Genomic DNA, 14,420 nt, shown 5'->3' on the forward strand with positions numbered 1-14,420 from the left:
TAACCTTTATCTGAATCACAAGTACATTTGCTTCTATCTGCTTGCACTCTAGGTTTAATTTTGTATAATACATTTTATGTATGCCATTTTAATCTTTACACTGTCTTTACTTTTTGATACTTTATGCAAACCAACATTGCATATTCTTTTTCTTATATACGAACCTTGTCTTTGTTAGACAAAAAGCATCCCTCATCTGGTGTCACTTTCAAAAGAGGAAAACAAGGAGAAACTACCTGGCTGAAAAAAATTAAATAATCGTGCAATAATTGAAACATAGATTAATCATACTTGCTTCATACGTACTTTTCCTGTCAACAACTAAACATGGCCTTATTTATTTCCTTCCTGTTTATAGGTTTACTTATTTGTTTAGTGGCAGGGAACATCCCACTGGAAGGATTCCATTTTCTATGGAATCCTTGAGAGAAAAACCAAGACTTGAAATAATCAGAGACACATGTCATACATATTAATTTAAATCAGCGTGACACTGACAAATACTTAATAATACTAGTAGCGCGTAATTGTAAAACAGTTAACAGTTATACATAAATTAATCACAGAATATAAGAATAAATGAACTCAGTATTATGCATAAAATAAGACAGGCAGTACACTAGCAAGCACAGGCAACTGTCAGCATGAATTAAAGAGTAATATCCATCTATCTGTATCAGTATCTACACACGCACACACACACACACACACACACACACACACACACACACACACACACACACACGCACACACACACACACACACACACACACACACACACACACACACACACACACACACACACACACACACACACACACACACACACACACACACACACACACACACACACACACACACACAGATGATAAAGCTGAGTGTCAGTGAGTGACCAGGCCCATACAGTAAAACTGGTTATTAGTTGACTGGTGTGATTCTCAATATAAATTGCTGACTATGATGTAATTTGAGCTGGCTCTGTGGTTCATGGGAATTAAGCCCTTACTTACATTCAAAACTTGATGACAGAAGGTGTGATGGAGTAGCTGACACAGACCTGAAAAGAAGGCAGCCAGCATAGATCATTGTGCTATTAGCATCTACAACAGGCAGAAAATTAAGTAATTTTAATGGCTGTGAATATACTATCACTGTATCTGGAAAACTTGATACTTACTATATGTAACAACAAATGATTTACTATTACAACTTCTTTCTCATGATACTGAACTGTGTTAGCAATGCCAGGTTTAAACCAATTCTTAAGTTTAACAGTCTCTAATCTGTAGGTCAAAAAAACTAAATTATATAAACAGATATCTTAGTAACATATGAGTGATGTAATAAACATAGAAATCATTTTTACTGAACTAGAAAAAATGTCTTTACAGCATTAATGTCTTACCACTGCAAAAAGCAGATTTTGTATCTGTGAAGTCCTGTTTCCCAGACATAGACCTGAACCCTGGTTGACACGTACAGTAGTAACTTCCATGGGTATTGGTGCAGATAGAGTAGTTACCACAAATCCCCTTATTCTCTTTGCACTCGTCAATATCTGTGTTCACAAAACAAAATAGCAAGTATATATAAAGGTATGACTTTTAAACAAATGACAGCTGCATACATTTATTAACTATCTAGACAACAAACAAAAAATGGCCATTAAGTTGTAGGCTTCCCTCTTCTTTAGAGGCTTAACCCTATCTTACTTTATTTTTGGCTTGGAGAAAAACGGTGGAATTATCTTTAGATTCTTTGGAGGAAGAAGGCACACATAAGTGGATAGCTCATCACTGGAATTAAACCATTTAACACAAGCTTATTATTTCTATTTGTCAAAGTTTGTTTGACAAACACCTTGCATCTCCTGCACTCTGACTTTAAATGCTGCACTCATAAAGATACTTAATGCACAAAACATTCCTGTCCTGGAGGAATTTTTTTGCCAGCAACAATCATGCTTGATAGACTCTGACAACTTTCCATAATGAAAACTGGAAACAAAGGGAAAAAGTATGTTGATATATCTATGTACATAGATATATATTGATATCCTATCGACAATATCTACCACTGGTAAAGCACCATTCAGCACAGTCAGTATCAGCTAGTGCACACTTATTAAACAAATAAATGCTTTGCAGAATAAGCATAGTGCAAAGTGAATGGACACTATACAAACAAACAAGCCCTACATAGAGTGACTAAAATCCCTGTGTTCTCCCTCAATGAACCACTTCCAATCCAGCAGGATTTTCAGAAAGGGAGATCGAGGAGCAGACCACAAAGGAGAGGGCGAGTGAGGTCGATATCATGCAACAACATAAGAATGCAAAACAGGAATGTGGTAACTTAATTTTTAATATCTCATATACTGTCTCTATAGATGATATGAGGCTCTTAGACAAAGGGCTCTTTTATACCTGCCCACAATTCTGTTTTATCTGATGCTATTATTGATCTAAAATTTTTTGCACGTAATGTTAATTTAAAGTATCTATTTAAAGATAATGTAAGTAATGGTACAAACATCCTCAAGAAACCCAGTACTTTCACACCTGATATACATCCATTGGTTGTAACATTCACCAGGTTATGTGAACATGAATTCAGGGAGAATTCCATGATTGACTCTAAGGCATCATTTTATAATTTAACAGCAGCGGAATACTCTGCACTTAAGGAACTTCAAAGTAATATTGCTATTGAAATACGACCCGCAGATAAAGGAGGCGGATGACTATCTAGGCAAGGTGAATGAGCTGTTATCAATACTGAGACTTATAAACTGATTCATAAGTTTTAAGCTGATGGCATCATAAAAAGAGTTGAATTTTTATCATATGATCTGCTTATGACTGAAGTGACTGGTCAAGACTTATATGAGTTTTTTGTGTGGAACATCCTTTGGTACCATTCCTTTATGGGTTACCTAAAGTGCACAAAAATATTGATAATCCACCTATGCGACCTATTGTGTCGAGTAGGTGCTGGGTTACTGAACCCTTCTCGATTTTTGTGGAAAAACAATTAGATCCTTTATTGGATACTGTATCCAGTGTGCTAAAGGACACTAAACATTTTTGAGTAATTTATACTCATGGTCCAGTACATTTGTAGATAGAACTGGACTACTTTTAGTGACTGTAGACATAGCTTCACTTTTCACAGTTATACCGAATAACCTAGGTATAGAATATATAAGAGGTTTTTTAACTCTGGTAGGTCATTTTTCTAACAGTAAAGTATATTTTATTTGTGCTTTGTTGGAACTCATACCTGAAAATAATATTTTCATCTTATATGACAAGTTCTTTTTGCAGAAACTTGGAGTGGCAATGGGGACTGTCTGTGCTAATTCTTATGCCAATATGGTATTAGCTTTTTGGGAACATGGATTTGTGCACAACAATAATCCCTTTGCTAGTAATTTATGTTATTACAAATGATTTGTGGATGATCTTTTTGCTGTTTGGAGGGGGACAGCTGAATCGCTGAGTCAATTAATTGAATATTTGCTCTCACCTGCAACATTTCTTAGGTTTTCTTACCAATACTTTGTATCCAGTATTAATTTTTTGGATGTATGTGTTAGTATGGATGAACTTAACAATTTTAGTATAGCTATTTATAAAAAAAAATGGAGATGTAATAATTTATTATATAAATCTAGCATGCACCCATGACACATGCCCAAAAATGTGCTTAAAGGTCAATTTTTACGAACTATGAGACTGCATGACAAGGAAGACGAAGCCCATGCTGCACTATGTCAGACAGCTTGTAACTTTATTGATAGAGGCTACACACAGTCTGAAGTATATAAAACTATGGATGCAGTCTATGCCCTTAAAGATTTATTTGCACGACCTTATTTCTCTACTCGAAATGTTAGTTCTGAACAACCAGCTAATAATAATAATAATAATAATAATAATAATAATAATAATAATAATAATAATAATAATAATATACAAACAGTTAGGATGCCTCTAGTGTACTCCACTAATGTTGGTGAGTTGTGTAATGTTTTTAAAAAATATTGGTCCATACTATTGATAGATAATGCTGTAGCTGATATAGTTGGTCCTGTATCTAAATTTTCTTTTAAAAACAATCTCTCCTTGAAACGTTAACTGTGTTATACATATCAATATATTAAACCTCACATAACTGAGAGATTAGCTACTTTCTCTTGCCGGCATTGTTTTGCCTGTGTTTTTATTAGTAACACAACTGTTCTCTACCTGAAATCTATGAATAGGAGGTTGGAACTGAAATGTTTTGCAAGCTGCAACACTGAGAATGTGGTTTATTGTGCTACCCGCATGACCTGTGACTGCTACTATATTGGCAAAACTAACCGTAGTTTAAGAGAGAGAATTTTGGAACATGCAGGAGATATCAAGAAAGGCAAACAAACTAATGCACTGGTCAAGCATGTCACTGAAAATGGAAGTGAACATAAATTTAAGTTTGCTGTTCTGGAAGTGCTATGTGAAAGTTTGAGGTTTGATGATTTAGTGAATTTGACAGAATGTGCAGAACTAACGTGGATTGGCAGTTTAAATGCTGACAAACACCCAGGCTGGAATGGGCGGGTTTCCTTTAAACCTATCTTGAAAGGGAGAAAATTACCTCACTGAATTTTCTAATTAGATATGTCATGTGATCTATATATAAATGTTTTTTCTTGACTGGTTTTATTGTAAGTCTGATGAAGCAGCTGTTTTGCTGTGAAAACGCTAAGGGCAGGGTTCACGAAGCCTCTGTGTAAGAGTTACAAGTCTTACACGGAGGCTGCAGTTAAATGGTGTGACATCAGCATGCCATGCATATTCATGAGGGCATGCTGACTCACACCCAAGGCTAACACGGTCCGTGTAAGAAAATAGGGGGCGTGTCCGCAGGGCGAGTCCTGCAAATGGACACGCCCTCAGAAGAGTAACAGTCCCGAAAGTAAACCCCCACAAGAGAGTCCGCGTAAATGTCAACAAACACAACACAACACATGCCCCCACAGACTATAAACATAAAATGTAAAAATGAACGTTATATTTTTTTTTATAAGTTTTAAAGATGTTTGCTCGTGATTGCGCTCGTTTGCGCGGGTGTACCCGTCGCTTAGCCACAGTTAGCAGACAGTGGAAAAGCATATAAGATCTAAATATGCAAAGTAAGCCAAGAAGCAATAGCGTAGCGGTAGAGACGTCGGCTGAAGAGAAGGCAGTCACGGTTCGAGCCCCAACAACATCAATTTTTTTTCCTACTGAAATAAGCATGAAATAATTCCCTGACATATATGTACATATATATAATTATATTTTATGTAAAATGTAATGAAATGGGGCATGTAGTTTGAAGAAATGTGAGATAATAAAAAAAAAAATGTCAGAAGTGCCTATAGCTGAGCTACGCTCTAACAAGCTGAGTATATCTGCCCGTAGCTGAGCAGTGGTTTAACAGGTGTAAATTGAGTGCCCGGGGTTCAGCAGCATTTTAACATGCTGAAACTGTGTGCCCGTAGCTGAGCTGAGTGTAATAAGCATGCTGACAGCCATATGACACGTAAACCAGTGTAACCCGTTTGCTTGGAGCTGCGCACCGCGCCAACAAGCTTACCGGCGGGCAACGTTGAGCAAGCTGTATCAAAACTGCCTTTACGCAGACACACCTCCTAGCCTGTGTACACAGTCATAAAATAAAAAAGCAATGGCCAGGCTCGAACTCTAGGTACCATGCACCATAGTCAAAGTTCTGAACCACTAAGCCATGACAGTTGCTCTTAGAAATGCAGTATTAGCATATATATAGGAATGAATGGAAAGAGAAGCATGACAAAACAGGTTTTGTGAAGCTGATACATTTCCAAAATGGCCAATCACAGATAAGTGCGGGAAAAATGGCATATATAAGCCCCATAGGTGGGAATACACAGCATAACTGATTGTGGAACCTATTTGCAGTCAGAATGGCAGGTGTAGGAGAGAGTAGTTACTTCCGAGCACAGAGGTGGGGCATTGAGGGGTCCAAATATATGGTTTGGCTCCTTGTCCACGATCATGAGGCCCACCTCATGCAGGGCCAGGTCCTGTGTGGAGCATACAAGGCTGAGGCATGGGACCAGTTGGCACATGATCTCACCAGTGCCACAGGAATACCAAGGACTAGTAAACAGGTCCGTCACCACCATGCGGACCTGAAGAGACAGAAGCAGGACCAACTGAACCGTTGGATCCAGGAGGCCCGGCAAATGCCTAACGCCCCCCTACTGAGTAAGTTACATGTAATTATTTATGTAAGAAATTAACCTAGCTGATATTATGAAGATGTGTATTCCAATATTACTTCATTTATATTACAGCTGCAGGTGTCCGTTCTGTGAATCATCGAGCCTATGCCGATAGGCTTGTGCAGTTGCACCACCAGGCAGGTTAGTAATTCTCTCCCTGTAACTGATAAAAAATATAAGTATGACAGCTCACAAAAGAGTGCAGTGTAGTCACTTATTAATAGAAACTGCAAGTAACAGTGTAAGAGAGATTCTGCTAGTACTGTGTGATTACATAAGTGTGATGCAGCCTGTAATCCAAAAATAAAAATGAAAAAAGTCTGAAATAAAGATGTTCCACCTGTAATGTAATAGTACATAACCTGCAGCAGGCTGTAAATTACAGCTACATAAGCTGAGTACAACACATGTGTGAAATATATCTCCGTTTAAAATCTGAAACATGACACAAGTGAGACAGTTGGAAAGGATTGTTGTAACCAAGTAAAACATGTCAATAAAGCCTAGAATTAAGTACCATCCTGAATTGTAAAAATAAAACAAGTGAGAGTGTGAGAAAGAGGTATGAATCCACCAAGAAAGTTGTAATAACTCCTGAATAAAGTATACTGCAGTCAGTACAGAATGAAATGAATGTGACAGGCACAACCAAAGAATGAAATGTGTGCAATAAAGTACTGAAGCTGGAATGTGTGTCCCACAATTTGGATATGTTGCTGTACCTTTGCAATATGCAGATAGTATGGTTGTATGAAATACCAAACATCCACAGTTGTCTAGAGCCATATAAATGAAATGTAGCAGGATGCTGTAGCTGAACAGAGGCAGATATGAACGTGTATGAATAAAAATGCAATGTATATTAATGTAGCAGTAACATTCCCATCACCAACATGCCTAAGTTTACACATAGTAAATTGTAGTCAGAACCTGTAGGGTGTATATATCTGCAGCTAGTAGAAATGTACAGCATATGTATAGGCATTTGAAGTTGTTAATTAAATATTTCTTCACCCTACCCTATAACCACAAATAATCCATCTCACATGAAATGGGTATGTGTATTCACAATTAATTCCCATGGACATTTGAACTGTTGGTTCATACATATTTGCATGTACGTTGATGCATGTGCCCTGTTCATACATACAAACCTGATGGCCTGTTGCCATCAATCAACCCTGCATGCTGTTGGATTGTGTAATGTTGTTCAAATTATGCATGTGTTATGCTTGCTGTTCAATGTCTTGAATTTATAGGTGTTTGGTTAATGGGAATACTAATGCATGCTGTTACAACTAATTGTGAATGGTATTTGTTACTAACCCACACCATCCTAAAATATTGCAAAACATAGGACGACAGGGAAGGCGGGTTCCAGCGGACCCACCTCTCCCACCTCAGCTGGCGAGTGCACCTGGCACTAGTGCCCAGGCCGGACCCTCCTCCAGTGGCCCTGTGCCACCTTCAGGTGGAAGCACTGCAGGGGATGGGGCTCGTCCCCCCTCTGCAAGCGTGGCCGGAGGAGACCGTCCACTCACCCTCCATAGTGTCCGGACTGTGGTGCATAGGGAGATCAGGCATTCTGTGCTTGAGCCCCTACACCAGCTTGAGGCACGGGTGGCACAACTCATGGGCATGCCTGCTGCCCATCCTACACAGCCCCCAGCACAGCCCCATCCTGGGCAGTGAAGGCACAGTGGCAACTGCCCATGGGTGGGGATCTCAATTCCACTGTTGCCATCTGTGGGCTCCTGGGCTTGAGATATCCAAACATCCATCCCCGTTAGTTGTGTTTCCCCCCCACATGTGTCATACACCACCCCTGTATGCATCTTGTTTGTCTTGTCTGTTAACCTCCCCAACCTACCTCCCCAACTATACCTACTTCCCGTACCTGACATTCCACTCTCACCTGGAAAAAAAAAGTCCACTCTGTTCCCGCAAAAAATTATGCCCCATACATAGCTGCCCATTTCGCAGACATGTCTGCTGGACATGTGAACTGGCAATTACAATTGGCTGTACAACAAATATTGTTGTCCTCACCCCTCTCTCAGGGGTGGAAGGTGGCAAATTTCACACCAAATTACACATGTATGCACAGCTGTTGCTGATAAAGAAATGGGCAGCTATGGGCCTTTCCTACACCCTTCCTGCAAATCCTGAGCATGTTTCCCTACTGTCCTACCCTCTTTGTGACCCCTTTTCACCACTTTCCTGTCTCCCCATTTTCATTTCTTTCAAAGAAATTAGCGCGGGTGTGCGCAAGAGTAAGCACTTTTAAGCAGTTGTAAGTGGGTATGCACTTGTCTGCGCTTAGCTAAGCGTGTGTGCACGAAGCTAAACGCCAGTGCGCATGCGTGAGCTCCATGCAAACCAACGCTAACCCACTTACAACTGCTTAAAAGTGCCTTAGTCACTCTGAATGACAAGGCCTGTAGTCTGCGCAGAAGCAAAATAAAATTCTACTGTCAGTCCCGTGCCCAGGACCTTGGAAATAGTAGTCTGCATGACTTACCACTAAGCCATGACTGCTATACAAGAACATTGTGCTAAACGAAATGTATCATGAAATAGTAGGAATGAATGTAAAGGGAATATAGGAAGTCTAGTACACAAAGCATGTCATGTATATTTACTGTCAAATTTAGTGGATTTGTATAATATTAGTGTGTGAAGAGAAACAGCCATGCTAGTTGGTAGCTAGCAGGTAATAATGTCACAGTAGCACCTTGAAAGCCACACACATACTCAGAGCAGGATAAACATTGCCATATTTGAATAGTTAAGAGCCCAGACATAGCAACTGTGACTGAGTTACAGGGATGTCCCTGATTTGAAAACAAATGTAAACTGTGCCCCACTGACTCCCTGTGAAATGTACTAACAGTAGGCAGAAAGGTGTTACAACACATGCAATGGTAACTATGAATTACTAAAAGTATGCACTACTTGCATGTTACAAATGGTGTAGTAATACATATGCTCAAAATAACCCACAGTCACAACTGCAGAATATCAGAAAATTTCATGGGTGTATCCCACTGATATGTACCATTCCATGAGGCTGATAAAAGATGCACCTGAGAGTATCTGAGGCCTGCTCAGCAGCATAATCAAATACCCTAATAGGTGTCAAGGCCCACACCATGGCCAGACCACACTGCATGCAGTACCACCCTACCACAGCAAACACATAGGGAATTGCTGCTCAAACAGATATAGCAAGCATTACAAGGTGTGAATGTAAATGGAAAATAGGAAAGCCATAGCAACACATTACAGTAAAGACACCTAGCAGACATACAAGGAGTGAATGTAAAGGCCAAATATTGAAGCCATAGCAACAAATTGCAAGAGCCACTGCTATATACCAGTTACACCACAAGTCCCACAGGAAAGCACACACACCCATATACACAGTATTAGTAGTCTTAGGTGTCAGTTTACATACACACTGAGAAGAGGAAACTGGAGAAAGGAATACGCAGGTTACACTACAACATGCATTGCAGTGTCTACAACACAGCCTGAAATATGAGAGACATACCAACCTTTACACTCACAGAACAGTGTCCACAGCATACCAGCATGGTCCCCAACCTGAAAATCTGAAAGGGCTACGCCTACCTAACATACCTTTTTATAGCACTGTCCTGAAATCACAGTGAGAACTGCAATCACTACACAACAGGCTGCATGCAATTAGTAAATGCTGGCTAACAATTGGTGCAGAGGCCATCACATGGACATGTGCAGATACCTACAAAAGCATCCTGTACTCCCAGTCCACACATGCAATACTTTCATTGCACCCTCTGGAGGTAGAGAGAGAGAAAGAGAGAGAGAGAGAAAAAAAAACTTTAAAACAACAAGACAATAAGTTGTCATCACTACCTGATACTGCCAAGCCAGACTGAAGCTGGCAAGAGAAGCAGCAGCAGGCCAAGTATCAGAAAGCCAACGCAATCAGCTGTGACAAACACAGGTAATGTAAAGTAATAATATAATAGTCTACATACTGTGAACCCTCCATATGTTGTATTGGTCTGTATCTATGTATATGAAGATGTGCACAGGGCAGGGGACATACTGCAACTGTTACTGAAGGCTGTACATACATATGTATGTGAAGGTAGCTATGTGCACATATCAATGTAGGTTGTAGTGCAATGTACAATGTAGGTTGTACAGTAATGGATGTTTACCAGTATGTTAGTGTGCGTATACATATGTGTAAATAAAAAGGTTTATAAATATATCTATCATATGTATATCTATGTATATCAATATATGTATGTATATATATATATATATATATATATATATATATATATATATATATATATATATATATATATATATATAATATGCATATATGTATACATAGATAGAGAGGGATGTAGAAATACATAGACATATATAGATAGATAGAATATGTACATACATATATATGTAATACACACATACATATATAGATATATGTAGATACATATACATATACAGACAGATCTGACTGTCTACAGATATGTCTGTATATGACTATCTCTCTCTCTCTGTCCCACCCCCTCTCTCACTCTCTCCCCCTCTGTCTCTCTCTCTCTCTCTCTCTCCATATCTATATCCACATCTATATCTATATATATATATGTAGATATATATATATATATATATATATATATATATATATAGAGAGAGAGAGAGTGAGGCACATGTGTGCAGATGTATTGCAACAGGTGCCTGGTGACAAAGGCATGGAGTGAACACCAGTGTGGATACTGGAGTACCATACCCCATTCCAAAACACTTACACCAGTAACCACCACATATGTGCTTGCCTGCCCACCACTGCATGTGTCAGGGGGGAACAGGGACAACAAGTGTACAATAGGCTCTCCATTGATATTCACGGTGGCACACTAGTCCTGTAATACCTGTACATGGTATGTGTCAGCAGACATGGTGTGTCAGCTATGGACATGTAGGTCACTGTACCCCTCCACACCCCACAATGTCCTACATGGTATGTACCTCTCATGACAGCTACAGATATGGAGAAGGACACAGTCATATGTAAGAAACTGTGACAATGCACTCAAACACATTACCTATGCAGAGTGACTGACAGGACCATAGAGTGCACCCATACTACCTACATAGAGGTTACCACTGCTGGATATACATAGTTAAGTCACACCCATGACAGTTGTCCAACAACCATGGTAACACCTCACAACATCCACAACCTAAATGACCTATGTCTGTCGTCCTTGTCACCGCAGTAAAGAGCCCATGGTGGAGGTACAGGTTCCTACCCACAGATAAGACATACCCTGGAGTAAACCACACAGCATTAAGAAGCAAGGCTCCCCATGAGTAGATGTCAGACATACCCCTGCTGAATGTTATGCAGATAGGTAATATGCCATATGAGTCACCCTGTGTAACTGTTTGACAGGAACAGGTATGATCACATCACATGTGTCACAAGGGGCAGGGTAGCATAACAGTATGCTGCTGTAATCCCAGGGCCAATAGCATACTACCTACCTAAGACACAATGCACACCCACGAACCCATTGCAAACCAAATATGTGAGGTGGAATGAGTGTGCCAGTGACTGGGTGCATGTTATGTAATGGTGTGATTGCTCACCATGACTGTCTGTCTATCATGGTAGTGTGTGTCCTTGGTGTGAGGCCAGACACAGATGTGTGAGGTATTGTGGTCCAAACATACTACATTGCCTTATGTTGTGCTGTGTTACCCTGTATGTGACTGCGGTGTAGGTAGGGTTATGCCAAGTAGGAGTAGTGTGCATTACCAGTGAAATATGTAAAGTGCAGTGCATGCAGTGCATGGGTTGACAATGTTCCCCATACAGTACCTTGATACGAACCCCCAGTGTGAAGTTGTGCATTGGACCTGAATCAGTGTGCTGACTGCTGGAGTATACTAGTTTGACGTATGGAGTGTGCCAGGTACTGCTGCAAAGTTGCCGGCTGAGCACTGATATCTGGTCATTTATATGTGTATCCCCCAATAGACAGACAGATGCTATATACGGGAGTTAAGTTATATCACTACAGTCGAGTATTATGTGTATTATGTGGGCCATATTTTGCTGACATATATTGCTGACATATTTTTCTTTTCCTTTTCAGGGCTATGGTTCACCAGCGTAATCCTACCTACTCCGCTGCGGAGGATGAGGAGATACACCAGAGCCTGGAGCGGGATTTCGCCATACCCTTTTCCCACACCAGCCAGAACCAGCAGGAGAGGGCTGCACTGTGGCAAGACCTGGTCCGTCGGGTAAATGACATAGGCACGCATATTCGGACATATGAGCAGGTACGACATCACTGCAGTGATTTAATTAGAAATGTCCGTCAGCGTGCGTCAGATATCCACAGGCAACAGCTTGCCACAGGTGGTGGGGTGGCTATACATCCCCCCCTCACCAGACTGGAGGGACTACTCCTAAGTGTTGTGGCTCCAGCCCAACAGCAACAACACCAGCAGCATACATGCATAATGATGGAGGCTGGAGCCACCCAGCAGCATGACTCGGAGCGTGCAGGTAATATGCCATATGTATAGTTGACTGTTCTGTACACTGGTAGCTAATGCATGTGTGACATGTGTCCTCAGTTTGTAGCTGTTATCATGGTAATTATTGTGCAAGAGTGATATTCTCAATATCAGCAGTAGACCTGTGAAAGCCAACTGTTGTACTACTGAACTGTATCATACTCACAGTATCAATGGCGCAGTTGTGCCCACTGACATTAATTTTCTCATTTCTGCAGGTCCCTCTGGTGTAACAGCAAGGCAGCCTATCCATGCTGGTGAGTGTATAATAACAATACCTTTAATACTCTTGATACTAATAGTAATAATAGGCTCAAACAGTAGTGCTCTGTGTTTGAATGCAGGTGTGTTTGTGTCTGTGGGTTGATATCTCATATACTGAGGAGTGTGCATGTGTGCATGTGCATGTGCACCTGTGTGCATGTGTGCATGTGCACCTGTGTGCATGTGTGCATGTGTGCATGTGCATCTGTGTGCATGTGTGCACATGTGCATGTGTGCATGTGTGCATGTGTGCATGTGCATCTGTGTGCATGTGTGCATGTGTACATGTGCACCTGTGTGCATGTGTGCATGTGTGCATGTGTGCATCTGTGTGCATGTGTGCATGTGCACCTGTGTGCATGTGTGCATGTGTGCATCAGTGATAACATTGTGTACACATTGTAAACTGTGTTTCCTGTCTTACTCCCACAGGTTCTGGTGCTGCTCTGGTGTTGTGCAGCAGGGAACATGAATCAGCTGCCGTGGATAGTGATAATGATGATACCTGTGTAATGGCACAGGGAGGTGTGCCAGGGTCCGTCGTTGGTCAGCCAATTGACGGTACACAGCTGTCGACCCCATCAATGCACATAGTCATCCTGCCAATACATCCTTTGTCACCAATGTCCCTAGGTGATGGACCAGGATACAGTGGGCATTGACCAGGGTAATGTGGTATCAGTGGCACATGCATCCCCACACAGCAGCCATGGCCAGGGTCCTGACATGGTACCACACAGGCAGATGTCCAGGGGTTCTCGTGGGAGCATCCATGGGCGTACTGCCCCTGTCAGACGTGCCCACAGAGGTCTTTCAACCTCAGCTATGTTTCGGGCTGTAATGCAGGCACAGTCACGTATGGAACGGTACACCAGACAGGGTCTGAAGGAGTTGAGAGCATGTCGCACAGCTATGAATGACAGTATGCGTGACGTTGTGGCTGCCATCTGTAATTTCACTGAGGTCATTGACAGACATTGGGGGGACACATTAGATCTGTTCCACAACTGCATGTCCATGAGCCAGGGCAATGGTGGATGGTTGAGGCATCGACGTGGGCGTATGCCATTAACAGCATCAGCTGGCAGTCGTCGTGGACAACAGGGCCACGGCCGCTCCCATAGTGCAAGCGGCAGCCCCAGCAATGCTGGGTCTGTGCTGTCATCAGACCACCCCAGGAGACCACGTGCATGTGGCTCTGGACAGTCCCAACAGGGACCTGTCTCCAGTCACCAACCACCTGCTTCTGATGACAGTACCCAGT

The 14,420-nt window shown here is 41.3% G+C and overlaps 1 protein-coding gene across 1 annotated transcript in view; it reads right to left on the reverse strand.

Moving 5' to 3' along the window:
- Positions 1-14,420, reverse strand: part of LOC122812125 (adhesion G protein-coupled receptor E1-like) — a gene marked incomplete in the record, with an annotated part of 2,110,064 nt that overhangs the window by 1,168,126 nt on the left and 927,518 nt on the right. Inside the window, 1 exon segment of the mRNA XM_044084415.1 lies at positions 1,406-1,558. Within this exon segment, the coding sequence (XP_043940350.1) occupies positions 1,406-1,558 (153 nt within the window).

Source organism: Protopterus annectens, chromosome 9.part0 (genome assembly GCF_019279795.1).
Source record: "Protopterus annectens isolate FY-2018-M chromosome 9.part0, PAN1.0, whole genome shotgun sequence".
Lineage (NCBI taxonomy): Eukaryota > Metazoa > Chordata > Ceratodontiformes > Protopteridae > Protopterus > Protopterus annectens.